Source organism: Eleutherodactylus coqui, chromosome 11 (genome assembly GCF_035609145.1).
Source record: "Eleutherodactylus coqui strain aEleCoq1 chromosome 11, aEleCoq1.hap1, whole genome shotgun sequence".
Classification (NCBI taxonomy): Eukaryota; Metazoa; Chordata; class Amphibia; order Anura; family Eleutherodactylidae; genus Eleutherodactylus; species Eleutherodactylus coqui.
Window position 1 is genome coordinate 8,192,940 of NC_089847.1, and position 18,436 is coordinate 8,211,375.

The window sequence follows — 18,436 nt, forward strand, 5'->3', positions numbered from 1 at the left end:
TACATTCTAGACTGAACATTGGCCCACCAGGGACTAAACCTTACATTACTGCTTACTAGTGAACAGGTTCTATGGAGGTCACTAGGGACTGGGCTCTCTAAGATATAAGGTCCACCAGCAACAGATTCTGAATGCTATTCTTACTACCATGGAATACAATACTTGATTGTACACTGGCCCATCAGGGACTAAGCTGTGTAAAATACCTCCACAAAGTATGACTTCAGTTACTAGTGAATGGACCTTCTAGAGCTCAGAAGCTACAAAGGACAATACTGAAAAACAAAATCTACCAAACAGATGCCAAACACTACATTTACTACAAGGGAATATATTCTGCGTTGTACACTGTCCCACCAGGGAAGTTAGTTGTATAAAATACCCCCATAAAGTATGACTGGAGTCACTGGTGGATGGAGCTCATCAGCCACCAGGACTAGGTGCTGTAAGATACAAACGGCACCTTGTCATTTACTACAAGGGAATAATTCTTCTTTCTACACTGGCCCACCAGGGACTGAACTATAGAAAACATCAACAGTATTAAACTGGTCTATAACAATCAGGCTCTATGGAGATTTCCAGTCACCACAAAAAGAGCTCTGCAAGTAATACGGATCACTATGCAATAGATCTCGAATTGTGCACTTAGCACAAAAATATTTTACACTGACCCTCCAGGGACTAAGAATTATAAAACAACACCAATAGGTACTCAATGGGTCACTACTGAACTGGCACTACGGAGCTCAACAGCCACAAGGGGCAGGGCTATTTAGTATACAAGGTCCACCAACCACCACCACTGGCCCACCAGGGACTTTTAAGCATATAATTCCACCATGAGGTATTAAATGGACCACTGATGAGCAGGCTTTATGAAGTTCAGCAGCCACCAGGTATTGAGCTCTACAACTGGAGTATTGCTGTCAAGCATCCTCTGTATAAGAGCAGAGGAGTAATGGGATGTTTTTATGTGTAAATCTAGGATAAGAATCTCATTCCCAGACAATGGCGGATGAGTCACCGACAGCGAGCGGATAAATCAGACACCGCAAATCCGGGGAGAAGCAGACAATGACGGTCAGGACTGGAACAATAAGAACTATGTGGCTTGTCTTGAAGATGCCGCCTGCAGGTATGGAGCCTACTCCAAGATACGGTTGTCCTCACACACAGGGGTCAGCCCGTTATATGGAGCCGCGCTGTCATGGGGACCCTCAGCGCTAATACCCAGCCAACTCCGATCGCAACGCCGCGACGTACAATGGATTCTACATTAAATAAGCTTAAGATGTAAAACCGGACGGAGGTTTCTGCAGGTTGTCGAGGCCACGAATCCAAGACGAGAAGACGTAAGAGATAAGGAGGAGGTTAAAGGGGCTGCACCAAGATGGCATCCCCCTTTTCATCCCCCTTTTCATTTGCCCTATAGGGCACATGATCATACAAGTGCAGCCCTCTGTTCTCAAAATGGGGAGCCCCAGTGATAATGCCCTCCATTGGTGGTAGTAGTGAACAGTAGTAAAGTGGCCGTCAGTGGTAATAGTTGTAATGGTGACCCCAGTAGTAATAATAGCCCCCAGTGGTCCAAATAGTAACACTGGAGCCCAGTAATAGTAGTGGCTGCCAGTGGTCTTAGTAGTAATCATGGTGCCCTCTTAGTGGCACCTATAGTAATTGTGCCTTCTTTCATTGGCTACAGTAGTAATAGGGGTCCCCCAGTATTAAAGGTGTCCAACAGTACCAATAGTGGCCCCCAGCAGTAATAGTGCCCCCCAATGGTCCCAGTATTAATAGTTCCCTAGGAGTAATAATGCCCCCCCCCCCCCCCCCAATGGTCCCAGTAGTAAAAGTGCCCTCTGTACCTCTGGCCAGGCAGCAACCCCACCAAGAAGTATTTTACCCCACTCCGTAGGTCCAATCTAGCGATCACTGCTGATTATCAGAGACTCTGACCCCTGACCCTTCCCCAGCGTCTGCATTACTGCATGTCCTGTATACAAGCTCAGACGTCAGACGCCGGGATGGCCGGCGGGGGGGGGGTCAAAGTCCCTGATAATCAACTGAAGCAGTCGCACTGGGGTGAGGTAAAGTACTTCCTGGGGTTGGTCCTCCTAACGGTCAGTTACAGTACAAAAGTGCTGTGTCTGATCATTATGGAAGTGTTCAGGGGGGTCTGGTGCTGCTGGACCCTCCTGACATCGGAACAAAGATGCACACACTTAAGATTTTTTTCTTGCTAAAAAGCGTGTATTTTAGTCCAAAAAAGAAGGTATATATTACGGAGCCTTTGGATGCAGGACCCAGAAAACGGATTTCTAAACCATTCCTTGACTCCAGAACCTCTAATAATAATCTGGCATCTACAGGCGACACAGCAAAGGATTATTTGAGTTCTACTTAAAGGGGATGCACACTTTGGACAACTCCTTATTAAAACGGTCCCCCTACAATAAGATCTCACCGGCTGTTACACTGCAGCGATCACGTGTAATCTGTGAAGGACCCTGGAAGTGTTCAATTTCCATGCAGCACCCCCGCAGGGCAAATGAAGCATTACATGGTTCTCATTGAAATCAATATACTGTCTGTGGAACGCATGGGAGTGCTGCATCCTCAGAGCAAGAGAGGTTCTTCCTAGCTGCGAGGTTGAATTATGTGGAGGCTCCTAAAAATTAAAATGATTGCTCTAAACTGAACAATCCCTTAAAGGGAACCGGCGGTCACCAGTTTTTGCCAACTAAGCCGCCAGCTCCCCCCTATAGCAGTTGCACCCTGTATTGTACAAGTTTTTATTGACATTGCTAGTATGTGATTTACAAGAACACGTACTTTTATTTTGGCGCGGAAGCATGCTAAGGACTCCCCTGGAGTCCTGGTACAGCTATGAGTCATGGGGTTGGGGGGGAATGCTAGAGTGACTACATGGGGATTCTACAATGCCTTCTGCAGTGACTCTGGGGGATTCCTTATCATACTGGGACAAAAACTAGTGACAGGCTCCCCTTAAAATTTTTGGAAAAAAAAAGCTAAAAAAAAATTTAAAAAAGCAAAAAAATAGCAATAATTTTAACTTTGGGCTCATTCAAAACTTCACAAGAACAAAGAATAAGCCCCCCCCCCCCCACTCTGCAGCCAGCAGGATTTTTCCACCACAGAAGCGCCGTGATCTTTACGATGAGACGTTGAGCTGAGCCTTGTGCTTCCCCTTCCGCGGCGGCGCAGATGGCGGCCACACGGGTCGAGGTAAATTAAACACATAATGATTTGTTTGATTTGGATGCGACCCGGCGGAGTCCGTCCAACGCCTGCATGCCGAGCGCGGCCGGCCCGGGTTGTGTCTGCACCTGCAGCGCTGCAGCCGAGGAAGGTGAATGGATGCCTGTGCAGACTCCAGACGGGCGGCGCAGACCTGTCAGACGGCAACGGCGGAGGAAATCAAGATTTGTATTTCAACCCCTCCCCCCCCCCCCTGTAATCGCCTCGCACGGTAGTGACTGCTGCAGACAGATGGGCTGTAATTCAGAATATAAAGCGGCCCCATTTACAGGCGACCGGCAGTCCCATCAATAGCGAGGATTTAACCCCTTAAGGGCGCCACTTTTTCTTTTCTCCCTTTATAAAAAAAAAAAAAGAACATTAACCCTTAGTTACCCGTCGGCGGCGCCTTGTTGTTGTTTTGCGGGTCGAGTTGCATTTTTCAATTCTACTATTAAATGTACTGAAAACCTTAGTAGGAGCGGCGTCCGTTTTATAAGGCGTAAACGCTGCAGCGGCGCCAATGTTACTTCACTCCGCGGGTCGCTGCGATCAGAACGATACCAAAATGTCAAAATGCATAAAGTTTTTAATTTTTTTTTGCTGTTCGGCTTTTAAAAACAAAAAATATTTTTGGAGCGCGGAATCTCCCGGCCGCCATTAACCCTTACCTGTCCGTGGAGTTGTGCGCGGCTCATTTTTTGCGGGACGTCCTGCGGTTTCCATTGGCGCCATCCTGGAGTACAGCGGACCGCCTGATCTCTTTACTAGTTTTTTTACTTGGAGGCGGGGTTCCAAAAATACGCAATTCTGGCGTTGTGTATGTTTTCCCTTTTCAAAGCTCACTGTGAGCGGTAAACGATGCGTCACTTTGATAGGTCGGACGTTTACGGACGCGGCGAGGCAGAAGACGGGTGAGTTTAATAAACTATAATTATTTTTATTTTAAAAAAAAACTCACTTTCTCTAACTCATTTTCCTTTCTTTTTCATCTATAGAGGACGTGATCTCGCACTCGCACTCGCCTGTTCGCTCGGGAAGTATTATGTAACACCGTAGTATTATATTATATCGCGATCCAACAGGCAGTTCCTGAAGCCACGCCATCGGCACAGCGTGATACACAATCAGCCATAGCAGTGCTGGGGCCTCCAGAAGGACCCTGGCTGCCATGGCAACCGAACAGCGCCTCACAATCTCATCTGTTTGGGTCCCCAATTGGGGCATTTAAATGTGGCATTCACAGGGTTAACAGCCACAATCAGCATTCACACTGATTGTGGCTGCCAGCTGTAAGAAACAGCGCCACACCTGTGCACAGGTTTTGTGTGGTATCGCAGCTCGGCCCTATTCACTTCAATGTAGCTGAGCGTCAACACCAGACACTTCATGAAGGGCTCTGACAACTCCCTGACCCCATTTCTTCCCCTTCGCCTGTCCCCATTGTCACGCTTCCCCGCACGCTCTATGCAGCCCTTTGGGTACGGCCCCAGGTGGTGGCACTCCAGTTTGGTCATCTGGCACGACCCTTGAAGCGATCCTCCGGTCCCAGGACGACGGGAGGAGTGTGTGTTCTATCATCTGCCGTCCGTCCTCTGTGCTGTTGTCGCTTGCCGTCGCTCGTTCCTCGGCCTCATTCCCATCTTCCAAGATGGCCGCCACAACCTTCTGTGTATTGGCAGTGTGTCAGACTACCAATGCACATCTGTTCTCTGATTGGCCGATGCTGCTCATGTGATCGACAGCGGCCAATCAGGGAGTAACATGAAGACTACTGAAGCATAGTGAGCACAAGCTGGTCAGACAACTGTGACGGCCATCTTGGAACCGAAGGATCGGATGGACAACGGCGCAGAGGACGGCCGGCAGATAACGGAACTCGCAGGACCAAGGAGATCCACGACCCTCGCAGTAATGAGGATCCGCTGAGGACACGCCTGGCGATACAAGCCTCCCCCCTACGGGCAGCCCCACGTCTGCCACATAACTCCCCCTAGAGGCAGTTACATGAATGTCGCTCCAATCGCCTCCTCGTCTGCACGTGTGGTGATGTAACGAGACGCCGTCACCGGGGCGACGAAGATGATTCATTAGGTCATTAGAGAAACACGTAGAGAAGTATTTTCCCGAACGCTGGAAGTGAGAATGACCCCCGCCCCCCCATCCCCCCCCACCACCGGAGGAGGCCGGGAAGAAGAGAGGGTCAGCAGGCGTGCAGCCGCCCGGAGGGCGAGAACGTACAGCAGCCACCGCAGCGCTTCCGGGAAGGAGGCAGTAAGTCCTTGTGGCACTGGGGAAGGTGGAGCGCCGGTAAGTGGGCAGAGGCGGCGGGAAATAATCGCAGTACATCTACTATAGGATGGCGAAAACGCACCCGCGAATAAGGAGAGACCGTCAGCATGTGTGGGGTCATCAGGAAGAGACCGCTACCTCCAGTATGGAGTTATCCATTAGGGAATTGCATTATGGGTAACTGCATATTATATACTCATTATCAGAGTGGGAATGAAACAAGGGAAGCAGCAGTGACTGGGGGTCGTTACTGGAAACCGTCAGCAAGCTTGACGTTAGACAGCCTACTATTCCATGTGATATGGAATAGAAAAGGACCTGCATCGCTACAGATTCCCCCCCCCCATAGTCACCGGGCCGCACCCCCCCCCCTCAGTCACCGGGCCGCACCCCCCCCCCCCTCAGTCACCGGGCCGCACCCCCCCCCCCTCAGTCACCGCGCCGCACCCCCCCCCCCCTCAGTCACCGGGCCGCACCTCCCCCCTCAGTCACCGGGCCGCACCCCCCCCCCCCCTCAGTCACCGGGCCGCACCTCCCCCCTCAGTCACCGGGCCGCACCCCCCCCCCTCAGTCACCGGGCCGCACCCCCCCCCCTCAGTCACCGGGCCGCACCCCCCCCCCCTCAGTCACCGGGCCGCACCCCCCCCCCCCTCAGTCACCGGGCCGCACCCCCCCCCCCCTGAGTCACCGGGCCGCACCCCCCCCCCTCAGTCACCGGGCCGCACCCCCCCCCCTCAGTCACCGGGCCGCACCCCCCCCTCAGTCACCGGGCCGCACCCCCCCCCCCCTCAGTCACCGGGCCGCACCCCCCCCCCCCTCAGTCACCGGGCCGCACCCCCCCCCCTCAGTCACCGGGCCGCACCCCCCCCCCCCTCAGTCACCGGGCCGCACCCCCCCCCCCTCAGTCACCGGGCCGCACCCCCCCCCCCTCAGTCACCGGGCCGCACCCCCCCCCCCTCAGTCACCGGGCCGCACCTCCCCCCTCAGTCACCGGGCCGCACCCCCCCCCTCAGTCACCGGGCCGCACCCCCCCCCCTCAGTCACCGGGCCGCACCCCCCCCCCTCAGTCACCGGGCCGCACCCCCCCCCTAGCAGCGCTCCGTATATAATCTTCAGACGATCGGCTGATCGGCTCTACTCACCCTCCACATCCGTCACATCAGCGCTCTCGGGTTTTCCGTCTCTATGCTGCCCTTCAGCGACTTTAACAGCCACCGCCCTGCAAACTGCACCGAAGCTTCTGTCCAGGGAGCGGACACCGGCTTCACGAGTGTACCTGCCGGAGAGACCGCAGTGCGAGGGTCAGCGCCTAATGAGAGCTACAGCATAAGAAGAACCTTACTTCTATGCTTTCTAAGATCACTGCTTGCTGTCAGTGAAATGAATCGGCTGTCTGACTGGTTACAGTGTATCAGAACTCTCTCTTATATATCATGTTGTGCCGCTTGTGGCGGACGCACAGTCAGGTTTTTAGCCTCTGGATGAGAACAAAAAAGTTTTCATACACTGACAGCATTCAGAGATACTGAAAAGTGAAAAACTGATTTAACCCGTACCTTGCTGACACATGGTAATTAAGTTTGCACCAGGGTGTTTTTAGCTAACATCCTGCCCCCTGGTGCCTCGGAGGACTCACCTGGTGATGATTTCCAAGGTAGTTTCGGGCGGGATCTGGATCTGCTCAGGGGTCAGTCCGTGCTGCGCCAGCTGCTTAGCAATGAGGTGGCGGTGTGCAATCTCTATCTTCTCTTCCTGACTGTACCCTGTAATTAATGATAAACTACTTGTATTATACTTCAGAGCTGCAATCACAATACTGGAAACAGTCAGCAACATTGAGGTGAAGCTATATCAGATACTGTACAGAGACGGGTGTGCAGACAGCGCTTCCCAGAAAACAATACAGCACAGGAAGCAGGGGATGCTGGGTGATTTCATTGCAGATGCCTGGAGAATAGTGAGTGCAGCTCTGGGGTATAATACAGGATGTCACTCAGGATCAGTAATATATGTACACAGTGACTCCACCAGCAGAATAGTGAGTGCAGCTCTGAAGTATAATACAGGATGTAACTCAGGAGCAGTACAGGATAAGTAATGTATGTACACAGTGACTCCACCAGCAGAATAGTGAGTGCAGCTCTGGAGTATAATACAGGATGTAAGTCAGGATCAGTACAGGATAAGTAATGTATGTACACAAGGACTCCACCAGCAGCACAGTGAGCGCAGCTCTGGAGTATAATACAGGATGTAACTCAGGATCAGTACAGGATAAGTAATATATGTACACAGTGACTCCACCAGCAGAATAATGAGCGCAGCTCTGGAGTATAATACAGGATGTAACTCAGGATCAGTATAGGATAAGTAATGTATGTAGACAGTGACTCCACCAGCAGAATAGTGAGTGCAGCTCTGGAGTATAATACAGAATAAGTAATGTATGTAGACAGTGACTCCACCAGCAGAATAGTGAGTGCAGCTCTGGAGTATAATACAGAATAAGTCATGTATGTACACAGTGACTCCACCAGCAGAATAGTGAGTGCAGCTCTGGAGTATAATACAGGATGTAACTCAGGAGCAGTACAGGATAAGTAATGTATGTACACAAGGACTCCACCAGCAGCACAGTGAGCGCAGCTCTGGAGTATAATACAGGATGTAACTCAGGATCAGTACAGGATAAGTAATATATGTACACAGTGACTCCACCAGCAGAATAATGAGCGCAGCTCTGGAGTATAATACAGGATGTAACTCAGGATCAGTATAGGATAAGTAATGTATGTAGACAGTGACTCCACCAGCAGAATAGTGAGTGCAGCTCTGGAGTATAATACAGAATAAGTCATGTATGTACACAGTGACTCCACCAGCAGAATAGTGAGTGCAGCTCTGGAGTATAATGCAGGATGTAACTCAGGACCAGTACAGGATAAGTAATGTATGTACACAAGGACTCCACCAGCAGCACAGTGAGCGCAGCTCTGGAGTATAATACAGGATGTAACTCAGGGTCAGTACAGGATAAGTAATATATGTACACAGTGACTCCACCAGCAGAATAGTGAGTGCAGCTCTGGAGTATAATACAGAATAAGTCATGTATGTACACAGTGACTCCACCAGCAGAATAGTGAGTGCAGCTCTGGGGTATAATACAGAATACGTCATGTATGTTCACAGGGACAGTCATACAGATGGATGAAGTGAAGGTGAATATCCCCAAACAGGACCTTGCCCTTTACCCACAAGTACCTGGAACCTCGAGAACCTCCATTCGATCTAAGAGGGCGGCTGGAATCGTGGCCGTTGTGTTGGCGGTGGCAATGAACAGGACCTGGGATAGGTCAAAGGCCACATTCAGATAATGGTCAGTGAAACTATGATTCTGCTCCGGGTCCAGAACCTACAAGAGATGCAAGGACGGTGGTAAATCATCAAGGGCAGCACTGGGGGTCCGTTCCTAGTAAACCTAGACATAAGATTGCAAGCTCACTGGGCCAGGGACTTCTATTCTACCCCTCTACACTGCTCAGGGATAAGCTGACATTACAGGATAACCTTGCTGGCAGTTCCCACCATATTTTATCATAGGACACAAGCGGCATGCTGGGATCTGTAGTCCCATAGTTGCTGTTGGTGACCTACTGACTAGATGCTGACAGCAGCAGTGCATTCTGGGAGGTGGATTATGTTACCTGATTACCCTGCAGCACATAAAGGGTTTTTACTGCGCCGGGGCTCGGAATTCTGGGAGAGACTTTAGGTGTTTCTGCATGAAGGATACAATGGCAGGAGTCAGCAGAACGGAGCCCATATCTGCGGACGACGGCTACATCCAGCCGCGCCATAACGGCTTTATCCGGCCAGCGGTAGTTATGTTCCAGGAGGACGATGGGTCAGACAGACGTCCCCCTCTGCACCCAAACCTACGGCCGCTGCAGGACTACTAAAGACCGGTACCGGGGGCATCCAAAAGCCAACAGCTCATTAAAGGGGAGGCCTGGTCCTACAACATCGATGACCTCAGGACAGATCACAACGAGAGAGGAGCTGCAGTACCATTCCCGGCCACTACATCATGGATGCAGTTTTCACGTCCGTAACGGCGGCTTACCGAACACTAATAATGCGCCCCCCTCTGGTAACGGGGTGGAATCTCTGCTCTGCGTCGTAGAGGCGACTAATGGCCAACAAGCTCTACAAGCGGAAGAAGAGGTCACTACATACAAGGAGCCTCCGAGAGCCTCTTATAGGCCAAGGGGGGGAAGCACTTTTAGGGTCTCCGGTGACAAGACCGTCCATCTAATCACCACAACTCTCATCATTTGTATATCTGCCTGAGAAGGAACTACAGGATGGGGTCTGCAGCAAACGACAACTTCTTCTGGGGGTGCGATTGTAAAAACAACCCAAAGACGTATGGACCCCAAATACGCCTGTGTGAATGAGCCCTTACATGGCTGACATCACATGACAGGGCATTACAGGTTTATCGCATGCTCTGCAGTCCCATCCAGAGCCGTGACCGCGCCGCTGCCCCTCCCCCCACCAGATACAAGGCTGTATACACAGTATCACCGGCTCAGTGAATCGTGGGAAAGGAAACAGTTCCAAAAATAGTGGAGCTTTCTGCCTCACTTATTACATACTTCCCCAATCTTCAAGATGTTGCTGTGAGGAGCGACCGACACAAGATTATACAAGACAGAGAAAAAACTAAAAGATGTGAAAAGCTTCTCGGTACTTCTGAATAGACAGGCGCCATAACTGCAGGGCGAACCCCTGCGCCCCCCGCGTGCCCATCCTCGCCAATATCTGATGGGGGGCGTTGAATAACAGTCCTCCGTGAGCGGAAGATCCGGGATGCACAGCGATACAATGTATCAGTGCAGGAGCGGCTTGTTCAAGGAGGACCTCTAGACTGGATACAACAGGAGCGAACGGGTCCGAGGGCCGTCCGCCATTTGGGCATTTCGCGTTCGGACAGGGGGGCGGGGGGGTTGGGGGAATAGCGCCCTGGGGGCTCTGTGGGGGCGTGCCCAATAGCGCCCTGGGGGCTCTGTGGGGGCGTGCCCAATAGCGCCCTGGGGGCTCTGTGGGGGCGTGCCCAATAGCGCCCTGGGGGCTCTGTGGGGGCGTGCCCAATAGCGCCCTGGGGGCTCTGTGGGGGCGTGCCCAATAGCGCCCTGGGGGCTCTGTGGGGGCGTGCCCAATAGCGCCCTGGGGGCTCTGTGGGGGCGTGCCCAATAGCGCCCTGGGGGCTCTGTGGGGGCGTGCCCAATAGCGCCCTGGGGGCTCTGTGGGGGCGTGCCCAATAGCGCCCTGGGGGCTCTGTGGGGGCGTGCCCAATAGCGCCCTGGGGGCTCTGTGGGGGCGTGCCCAATAGCGCCCTGGGGGCTCTGTGGGGGCGTGCCCAATAGCGCCCTGGGGGCTCTGTGGGGGCGTGCCCAATAGCGCCCTGGGGGCTCTGTGGGGGCGTGCCCAATAGCGCCCTGGGGGCTCTGTGGGGGCGTGCCCAATAGCGCCCTGGGGGCTCTGTGGGGGCGTGCCCAATAGCGCCCTGGGGGCTCTGTGGGGGCGTGCCCAATAGCGCCCTGGGGGCTCTGTGGGGGCGTGCCCAATAGCGCCCTGGGGGCTCTGTGGGGGCGTGCCCAATAGCGCCCTGGGGGCTCTGTGGGGGCGTGCCCAATAGCGCCCTGGGGGCTCTGTGGGGGCGTGCCCAATAGCGCCCTGGGGGCTCTGTGGGGGCGTGCCCAATAGCGCCCTGGGGGCTCTGTGGGGGCGTGCCCAATAGCGCCCTGGGGGCTCTGTGGGGGCGTGCCCAATAGCGCCCTGGGGGCTCTGTGGGGGCGTGCCCAATAGCGCCCTGGGGGCTCTGTGGGGGCGTGCCCAATAGCGCCCTGGGGGCTCTGTGGGGGCGTGCCCAATAGCGCCCTGGGGGCTCTGTGGGGGCGTGCCCAATAGCGCCCTGGGGGCTCTGTGGGGGCGTGCCCAATAGCGCCCTGGGGGCTCTGTGGGGGCGTGCCCAATAGCGCCCTGGGGGCTCTGTGGGGGCGTGCCCAATAGCGCCCTGGGGGCTCTGTGGGGGCGTGCCCAATAGCGCCCTGGGGCTCTGTGGGGGCGTGCCCAATAGCGCCCTGGGGCTCTGTGGGGGCGTGCCCAATAGCGCCCTGGGGCTCTGTGGGGGCGTGCCCAATAGCGCCCTGGGGCTCTGTGGGGGCGTGCCCAATAGCGCCCTGGGGCTCTGTGGGGGCGTGCCCAATAGCGCCCTGGGGCTCTGTGGGGGCGTGCCCAATAGCGCCCTGGGGCTCTGTGGGGGCGTGCCCAATAGCGCCCTGGGGCTCTGTGGGGGCGTGCCCAATAGCGCCCTGGGGCTCTGTGGGGGCGTGCCCAATAGCGCCCTGGGGCTCTGTGGGGGCGTGCCCAATAGCGCCCTGGGGCTCTGTGGGGGCGTGCCCAATAGCGCCCTGGGGCTCTGTGGGGGCGTGCCCAATAGCGCCCTGGGGCTCTGTGGGGGCGTGCCCAATAGCGCCCTGGGGCTCTGGTCTGCACCGCATAGTCCTGTCTAGCTCCGCCCCTCTTCCAAGTGACAGCCCTGAGATGAGAAAACCTTCATGACATCATCTACCTCTGCTTGGAAATCTCATGCATGCGCTATCTGCTCGTAGCCCAGCACATGCGCACTACGTCTGAGACCCAGCTGTCCACAGCAGGGAGTTACTGAGCATGCCACAAACAAATGGCGCATGTGCGACATTTCCATGCGGAGGTACATGAGGTCATGAAGGTCTCCTGCTTGTACGGCTGTCACTCATACAAAAATGGAAGCCATCATTTAGGACTATAGGGCACAAAGCAGCGCACAGGGTGCAAATGGGAATAAAGGGTGCGAATAGCAACAAAGGTCTCCGAACGCATGTCCTACAGGACGTCGGTGGTGGTTTGTAGGGCATCACTTTGATGAAAGGCACCCTCTCTTAATGTTTCCGTTCACTGACAGCAAGCAGAGAAACAGTGAAGTTTTAAAAGAAAGTTTTACGAGAAACTTTAACTAGAAAGTTGCTGAACTTTTCATTCCACGACAGGTGTCGTCCGTCTGATCCGCGTCCTGGCGACCATTTAAACAGCGCTTCTGCGGAATGCATGGAAAATACCAGCAGAGGAAGGGTTAACGGCTCTCTCCGGGTTTATGGAGAAATAGAGACGCTGTAACAACACGGGGATGGGAGAAGCTTCTTGTAATTCGCGCTGAGCTCGGAGTGCCAGCATCTGCCACGCATTTCACGCAGTACCGTTAAAAGCTTCTGCGCTGGAGAGGGGGGAGGGGGGGGGGGGGGGGGGGAGAACGGCGCAGGAGCGTCCAAGAAAAATACAGAAGATATACGGTCTGCACCAACGCAGCGCGGCCAGCGAGACCTCAATTTAGGGGGATTAAGTCAAAGTGTCTTTCTGGCTGCCTATGAATACATGGCAGCCACCAGCGCCGGCTAAGTGCTCGCCGTACACAAAAAGCGCACTGTAATATGTTATAACGAAGCCGGCCGAGGAAAAACCATGTAAAAATGTAACGTTCCCCTCCCCCACCCATTATAATAAACAGACTCTACTAGAAGAATTATCAAAGGTCATCTAAAATAAGAACAAACGCGGCCCTGTAGAGGAACGGCGGCGAACAGGAAGGAATTCACCATTTTCCTTAATGACTTTGAGGACAGGAAACTTCGGACATTCCGACGACAACGGCGAGTCATGTGATCCCCCCGGATCGGATCAGGTTTCCCAATTCCAGGGAGAGCGAGATGGTGACCACAACACGGGAAATGTGACCCAGCGCTGCCAGGCGGTTCCATCATCCCACGCCAAGTCCTTCGAGAGCGAACGCGGCCGCGAGCCCACATCAGAGAATATCAGAGGTTACATATCCGAGAGCCCACCTGAACCAGCAGCAACCGAGGGGCCTATAAAGAGCCTCGCCATAGGGGGGCAGTATTATAGTAATTATATTCTTGTACATAGGGGGCAGTATTATAGTAGTTATATTCTTGTACATAGAGGCAGTATTATAGTAGTTATATTCTTGTACATAGGGGGCAGTATTATAGTAGTTATATTCTTGTACATAGGGGGCAGTATTATAGTAGTTTTATTCTTGTACATAGAGGGCAGTATTATAGTAGTTATATTCTTGTACATAGGGGGCAGTATTATAGTAGTTATATTCTTGTACATAGGGGGCAGTATTATAGTAGTTATATTCTTGTACATAGGGGGCAGTATTATAGTAGTTATATTCTTGTACATAGGGGGCAGTATTATAGTAGTTATATTCTTGTACATAGGAGCAGTGTTATAGTAGTTATATTCTTGTACATAGGGGCAGTATTATAGTAGTTATATTCTTGTACATAGGAACAGTATTATAGTAGTTATATTCTTGTACATAGGGGGCAGTATTATAGTAGTTATATTCTTGTACATAGGGAGCAGTATTATAGTAGTTATATTCTTGTACATAGGGGGCAGTATTATAGTAGTTATATTCTTGTACATAGGGGGCAGTATTATAGTAGTTTTATTCTTGTACATAGGGGGCAGTATTATAGTAGTTATATTCTTGTACATAGGAACAGTATTATAGTAGTTATATTCTTGTACATAGGGGGCAGTATTATAGTAGTTATATTCTTGTACATAGGGAGCAGTATTATAGTAGTTATATTCTTGTACATAGGGAGCAGTATTATAGTAGTTATATTCTTGTACATAGGGGGCAGTATTATAGTAGTTATATTCTTGTACATAGGGGGCAGTATTATAGTAGTTTTATTCTTGTACATAGGGGGCAGTATTATAGTAGTTATATTCTTGTACATAGGAACAGTATTATAGTAGTTATATTCTTGTACATAGGGGGCAGTATTATAGTAGTTATATTCTTGTACATAGGGAGCAGTATTATAGTAGTTATATTCTTGTACATAGGGGGCAGTATTATAGTAGTTATATTCTTGTACATAGGAGGCAGTATTATAGTAGTTATATTCTTGTACATAGGAGCAGTATTATAGTAGTTATATTCTTGTACATAGGGGGCAGTATTATAGTAGTTATATTCTTGTACATAGGGAGCAGTATTAGAGTAGTTATATTCTTGTACATAGGGGGCAGTATTATAGTAGTTATATTCTTGTACATAGGGGGCAGTATTATAGTAGTTATATTCTTGTACATAGGGGGCAGTATTATAGTAGTTTTATTCTTGTACATAGGGAGCAGTATTATAGTAGTTATATTCTTGTACATAGGGAGCAGTATTATAGTAGTTATATTCTTGTACATAGGGAGCAGTATTATAGTAGTTATATTCTTGTACATAGGGAGCAGTATTATAGTAGTTATATTCTTGTACATAGGAGGCAGTATTATAGTAGTTATATTCTTGTACATAGGGGGCAGTATTATAGTAGTTATATTCTTGTACATAGGGGCAGTATTATAGTAGTTGTATTCTTGTACATAGGAGGCAGTATTATACTAGTTATATTCTTGTACATAGGAGGCAGTATTATAGTAGTTATATTCTTGTACATAGGGGGCAGTATTATAGTAGTTATATTCTTGTACATAGGAGCAGTATTATAGTAGTTATATTCTTGTACATAGGAGCAGTATTATAGTAGTTATATTCTTGTACATAGAGGACAGTATTATAGTAGTTATATTCTTGTACATAGGAGGCAGTATTATAGTAGTTATATTCTTGTACATAGGGGGCAGTATTATAGTAGTTATATTCTTGTACATAGAGGACAGTATTATTATAGTTATATTCTTGCACATAGGGGGCAGTATTATAGTAGTTATATTCTTGTACATAGCAGCAGTATTATAGTAGTTATATTCTTGTACATAGAGGGCAGTATTATAGTAGTTATATTCTTGTACATAGGGGGCAGTATTATAGTAGTTATATTCTTGTACATAGGGGGCAGTATTATAGTAGTTATATGCTTGTACATAAGAGCAGTATTATAGTAGTTATATTCCTGTATATAGGAGGCAGTATTATAGTAGTAATATACTTGTACGTAGGGGGCAGTATTATAGTAGTTATATTCTTGTACATAGGGGGCAGTATTATAGTAGTAATATTCTTGTACATAGGGGCCAGTATTATAGTAGTTATATTCTTGTACATAGGGAGCAGTATTATAGTAGTAATATTCTTGTACATAGGGGCCAGTATTATAGTAGTTATATTCTTGTACATAGGGGGTAGTATTATAGTACTTATATTCTGGATGTGCATATATGTCCATATATGATGATGGACATACTAGATGTCACCCAATCTCTTCAGGAACAGGCGATATACTGCAGCCATCATTAGGGTGACTCGAGGCAGGGAGTGGGTTGATGGTCCTCAGATAACATCACTACTGCGATGGAATTCAATAGAGATGATATAATTAGAGGGGACTCAGCCAGGTTGTGTCTGATGGACTACATATGGTGGAGAATCAAGTACACCATCTAGTCTTTAGGAGTTTACACTCCGTGTCTTGGCTCCTCGCCTCAGGGGGGCGCAATAAAAGCCAAAACTAGTGAGGGTAGGCTGCATCACCGAAGGGCGGGTGTTGTAAGGGTACCAGAGCAGTCAGGCTTACGGAGCGTTCTGTGCAGGTTTGTACCTCGGTGGCTTTTCTCTATCTGGCTCCGGTAAGTGGACCCCGCCGGCCGCAGGGCGTCCTCCAGCCCCGCAGTCAGTGAAGCAGATGTGTTTATGATGAGGTCTTCAGTTCACCAACCCCAAAGTGGAGCATTTCCTGGCTCCCTGCAGATCAATAGTCCGGCGGGTCATCTCCCAGTGTGATGGGGACAGATGTCCTTCAGAGAGGCTTGCAAATGTCTTCTCAGATCACCACCATCTGTGGAGGGCGACTGTACCCCCAGGGCGGGAGAGGACAACCCCCCACCCCAATAGCCTGCAGGGTCATGTGTCATCTACCCTTTGATCACCTCAGATGGAAGTCATAAAATCCTTATAACACTCAGGTCCAGATGTGGAGCAGGAGGAGAAGAATGCCGAAAATGGCGACTCCTTGATACAGTTTTCAAAACAAGGCAATAACATAAGACCAAGATCTCCGAGGGAGCGGACAATTGGGGATATCCAAGTATTCTATAAAGGGGGTGTGCCAAAACTGCAGGTTATCCTCTATACAAAGGAAAGATGAGAAATTGCTGATCTGTCACAGACTCCCACCGATCTCAAAAACAGGGGTCCCGTGTTCCCCTCCGCCTGTCACTGTGGGGGTACTGCACCCCCTGCAGTGAGGAGTAGACAACGCAGCGCTGGTCCTGCAATTGCTCCATTTACTTGCAATGGGACTGCAGAGATACTCTAACAGGATGGGGGGGGGGGGGGGGGCTGTATCTGTCAGACTCACTGGAATTAACACAGTGCAGACCCTGTATGCCTGGACAGCACTCTATTCACAGCAAGGTCACTACGGGAAGGAAGGGGGGTGAAGTGACCCCCAGAGCGAGGCGCAGAACGGGACACAGGACTCCCATTCGAGATCAGCGGGTGTCTCAGAGGAGAGACCCCCGCGATCAGCAAGGTATCCTGTGGATAGCGGATAACGTGATTGTGGTACAACCCCTTTAGGCACTTCTCTGTTATCGCCACATCAGACCCCGGCCGCAGCGACCGCCGGCATGTCATACTCATGTTATTCTTACAGGACTGATTTATGGGAACCCCAAAAATACATCCTATGTACAAGGAGCCATTGTGCCCCTCCTCCCGGAGACCCTCGGCAGAGATCCTCCTCATCTGCAGTTCTGTTATTCCAGCACCTCATCACCCTCTCCCGCTTTATGAGCGCTCTTAAGCTCAGCCGTAAAAAGCAGCTTTTCTCACTCGCTGGTCTCCCATGAAGCCCCCGTGTCCGGGCCGAGGCCAGCCAACTGCTTGCTTCAGGAAAGTCTTCCCATGTTAGGTGGCCGCACAGAAACTCCCCACTACAGCGAACAGGGGGGAGCAGCCGGCAGAGCGAGACCCCCGCCACAACTATTATAGAGATCGTGACTAGAAAGTGTGCAGCTGTGGGAGAACTAAAAGCCCCAGCAAGTCCACTCAGCTACGATCAGTGCAATAGTCTGCAGTCACCTGTAACTCCACCAGAGACCATAACAAGAAGACACAACCTTATAATTCAAGAGGTACACAGGGGGCGGTATTCCAGTAGTTATACTCTTGGACACAGGGGGCGGTATTCCAGTAGTTATACTCTTGGACACAGGGGGCGGTATTCCAGTAGTTATACTCTTGGACACAGGGGGCGGTATTCCAGTAGTTATACTCTTGGACACAGGGGGCGGTATTCCAGTAGTTATACTCTTGGACACAGGGGGCGGTATTCCAGTAGTTATACTCTTGGACACAGGGGGCGGTATTCCAGTAGTTATACTCTTGGACACAGGGGGCGGTATTCCAGTAGTTATACTCTTGGACACAGGGGGCGGTATTCCAGTAGTTATACTCTTGGACACAGGGGGCGGTATTCCAGTAGTTATACTCTTGGACACAGGGGGCGGTATTCCAGTAGTTATACTCTTGGACACAGGGGGCGGTATTCCAGTAGTTATACTCTTGGACACAGGGGGCGGTATTCCAGTAGTTATACTCTTGGACACAGGGGGCGGTATTCCAGTAGTTATACTCTTGGACACAGGGGGCGGTATTCCAGTAGTTATACTCTTGGACACAGGGGGCGGTATTCCAGTAGTTATACTCTTGGACACAGGGGGCGGTATTCCAGTAGTTATACTCTTGGACACAGGGGGCGGTATTCCAGTAGTTATT

General features: G+C 50.8%; 1 protein-coding gene across 3 annotated transcripts in view; it reads right to left on the reverse strand.

Moving 5' to 3' along the window:
- Nucleotides 1–18,436, reverse strand: part of LONP2 (lon peptidase 2, peroxisomal) — a 60,239-nt gene that overhangs the window by 16,020 nt on the left and 25,783 nt on the right. For all 3 annotated transcript variants that reach the window (XM_066583918.1, XM_066583919.1, XM_066583917.1), the window contains exons 9-11: nt 8,818–8,968; nt 7,190–7,316; nt 6,696–6,829 (exon numbers count right to left, since the gene is read on the reverse strand). In XM_066583918.1, the coding sequence (XP_066440015.1) occupies nt 6,696–6,829; nt 7,190–7,316; nt 8,818–8,968 (412 nt within the window). The remainder of the gene's footprint in view (nt 1–6,695; nt 6,830–7,189; nt 7,317–8,817; nt 8,969–18,436) is intronic.